The sequence below is a fragment of the Sycon ciliatum genome, chromosome 1 (genome assembly GCF_964019385.1).
Source record: "Sycon ciliatum chromosome 1, ocSycCili1.1, whole genome shotgun sequence".
NCBI classification, from domain to species: Eukaryota; Metazoa; Porifera; class Calcarea; order Leucosolenida; family Sycettidae; genus Sycon; species Sycon ciliatum.
The window spans coordinates 70031780-70034279 of record NC_088643.1 but is presented as its reverse complement, the minus strand read 5'-3'; the positions used below and the strand labels follow the sequence as shown (position 1 = coordinate 70034279).

The window sequence follows — 2500 nt, the reverse complement described above, 5'->3', positions numbered from 1 at the left end:
GCAACAGCGATAGCTGAGTGGATAGGATGTGTGCACACACACACACACACACACGCGCGCGCACGCACACACACACACGCGCGCACACGCACACATACGGGACACTATTCATTTGAAAAACTAGTCGAACATTGAAGGACCGAGGGCTTTAGAATAATCAATGCGAGCTGCACCAATCGCTGTCTCACTGTAAAGTGGATAGGTGCATACAGGCGTACGCAGGCACAGGTATATTGGTCAGAGCCGGTGCAAACCACATTCAACCCCCAAACACAGCACACTTCTACTCAGTGCAAATGCCACAGAACCATACAGTGCAGTACTGCAGAGATCTTAGAAATAATTATCATGCCATTACAACATACACACTACAAAGCACTGCAGAGAAGCCTTTGATAAGTTCTGTTGGCACCATTGTGTTGCTTTCAAGTATAGTGTATGCATGTGCATGCCGGTATGCATGGAACAGCAGTAGAGTCAAGTGAGTACTAGGGTTTTTTTTTGTATTGGCATTCTATTTTTCAAAAACTTTCGTTGCACCGCTCGTCCACTGGTACATGGTATGCATGCGTTATGCATGCCTTTGAGTCAGTATTTTATGACTTGGACGATGGGATCACCACGGCAAGTAACGTTAGTTATGAACAGGGAGTCGTCAAATACCGGGAGTGGAAACGCCGTTAATCTTGATTATCCATGCTCGCCTCGCGCAAATTTTTTGCAGTGCCTTGAGTACCTCAGCGTCGTCAAATGCAATTTAGAGTAGCCTTTAGTATTTTTTGGGAGAAAGCGTTCATCAGAACGTGTATACAGAGATATTTGCAGTGGTCTGCTCGTTTACTAGTAGGAGGACACCTAATTTATCGGCAGGCGTTATCGCAGTGTTGCGATGTATGACTGGAGGCCCGATTCACGCGCGGATAGTGACGTGACTTTTGATGTAATTTATCGAGGAAAATAGCTCAGCCTCAGTAATCAAAGCCACTTGGTTCGACCCACGAAAAAACTTCTCGTAACCATTGTCCTTTTCATATAGGTGCTACCTGTGAATTTTCTCGGTGTAAGATGATATGCCACTGACTTTTTGAGGGACCCTTCGTTTCTAAAACATTATTGATTTTTAAATCACGACAACATTATTATAAAGTCAAGGAATTTCTCTTGTTTTCTTCTTCAGTGTAAGAGAACATCACCACTTTCAGTATGTCTCATGTCAAGAGGAAGCATGACAACGTATATGCACCACCAACACTGAGAATCCAATTACAGATTTGGCCGATTGTGCCGAGTATCACAGAATTGACAATGCACACCGAATTAAAGTGTTCTAAATCCCTCTCTCTTTCTGTCTCCCTTCTCTTTGCCAACTTTGGGTGTCAGCAGTTACGCATGCGTACATGCACGCACCAATATACGGGTGCACACGTACTCATTGGCATGCACAAACTGCACATCCACACACACGGCATGCACGCACATTCACACACATACACACACACTGGAATGCATGCATGCATGCACACACACACACATACACACAAACCTGGTCCTGGTAAACACTGCCGTTACGGTCACCTGTCCCCTTGCGGGGCCGACAACATGGAAACGACGAGCGACGGCAGAAAGCCGGCAGTCTGCCAAGAGATCAGGGACCATATTCAATCGGCACGACAAGAGAGCCATCTTTGGCAGCACACACACACATACACACACACACACACACATACTGACATGCCCACACTGTGCATGCACACACACGAACACACACACGGTGGATGCTCATGTGTCTCAGATTCAATTATCTTTTCAAAGTTTGGTAGATTCGGAGACATGTTGGCCAGAATTTCATAGCCGAAAGTCGCCAACACCGACTTGACGCTAGTTAACTCAGGCTTTCTGCTTGCTTCCAGTTCTCTTCTCACCGCAACAACACACCAACCACCATGGTATCTTTTTGGTGTCTCTGCAGTGCAGTTGACTATGGCGGTGGGCTGGGGTGCTGCTGCTGCTGTTGCTGCTGCGGATGATGCTGGCATGATGGACGGCTTTCTTGCCACTACTGTACCGCAAATTAAACTTGAAAACACAGCTGATGTGGTCTCCAGGTCTGGACAAAACGCACACGGAAAACAGCGCAGTATTTCTATATTAAAATTGTCACAAGTATTCATCCAGGTAGAGAATGCCATGTGTATCCTGATTCCTGACCATCACATAGTTTCTTAAATCTACCATTGCATTTCTTTTTACGAGTTTCACATTTATGCACGATCATTAGGCAAGTAAAAGAGATGATACTCACCCAGGACATCCATTTTCTCATGACTTGGCAACTTGGACAGTGTCTCGAGGAGAGACGTCCAGACCAGATTAATAGTGTCAACCTTACTCCTCTTCACCATCTTCAACAGGTCAGTTCGGCGATGACGATCAGCATGTGCAATATCACGATAAAAATCTTAGATAAAAGGTTACCACTTCGGGGCTGTTCAACTTCACG

At 45.6% G+C, this 2500-nt stretch overlaps 1 protein-coding gene across 1 annotated transcript in view; it reads right to left on the bottom strand.

Moving 5' to 3' along the window:
- LOC135805175 (importin-13-like) overlaps positions 1 to 2500 on the bottom strand; it is a 41834-nt gene that overhangs the window by 7329 nt on the left and 32005 nt on the right. Inside the window, exon 26 of the mRNA XM_065319178.1 lies at positions 1 to 13. This exon is cut by the window's left edge and continues 37 nt beyond it. Coding sequence (XP_065175250.1) covers positions 1 to 13 — 13 coding nt within the window. The remainder of the gene's footprint in view (positions 14 to 2500) is intronic.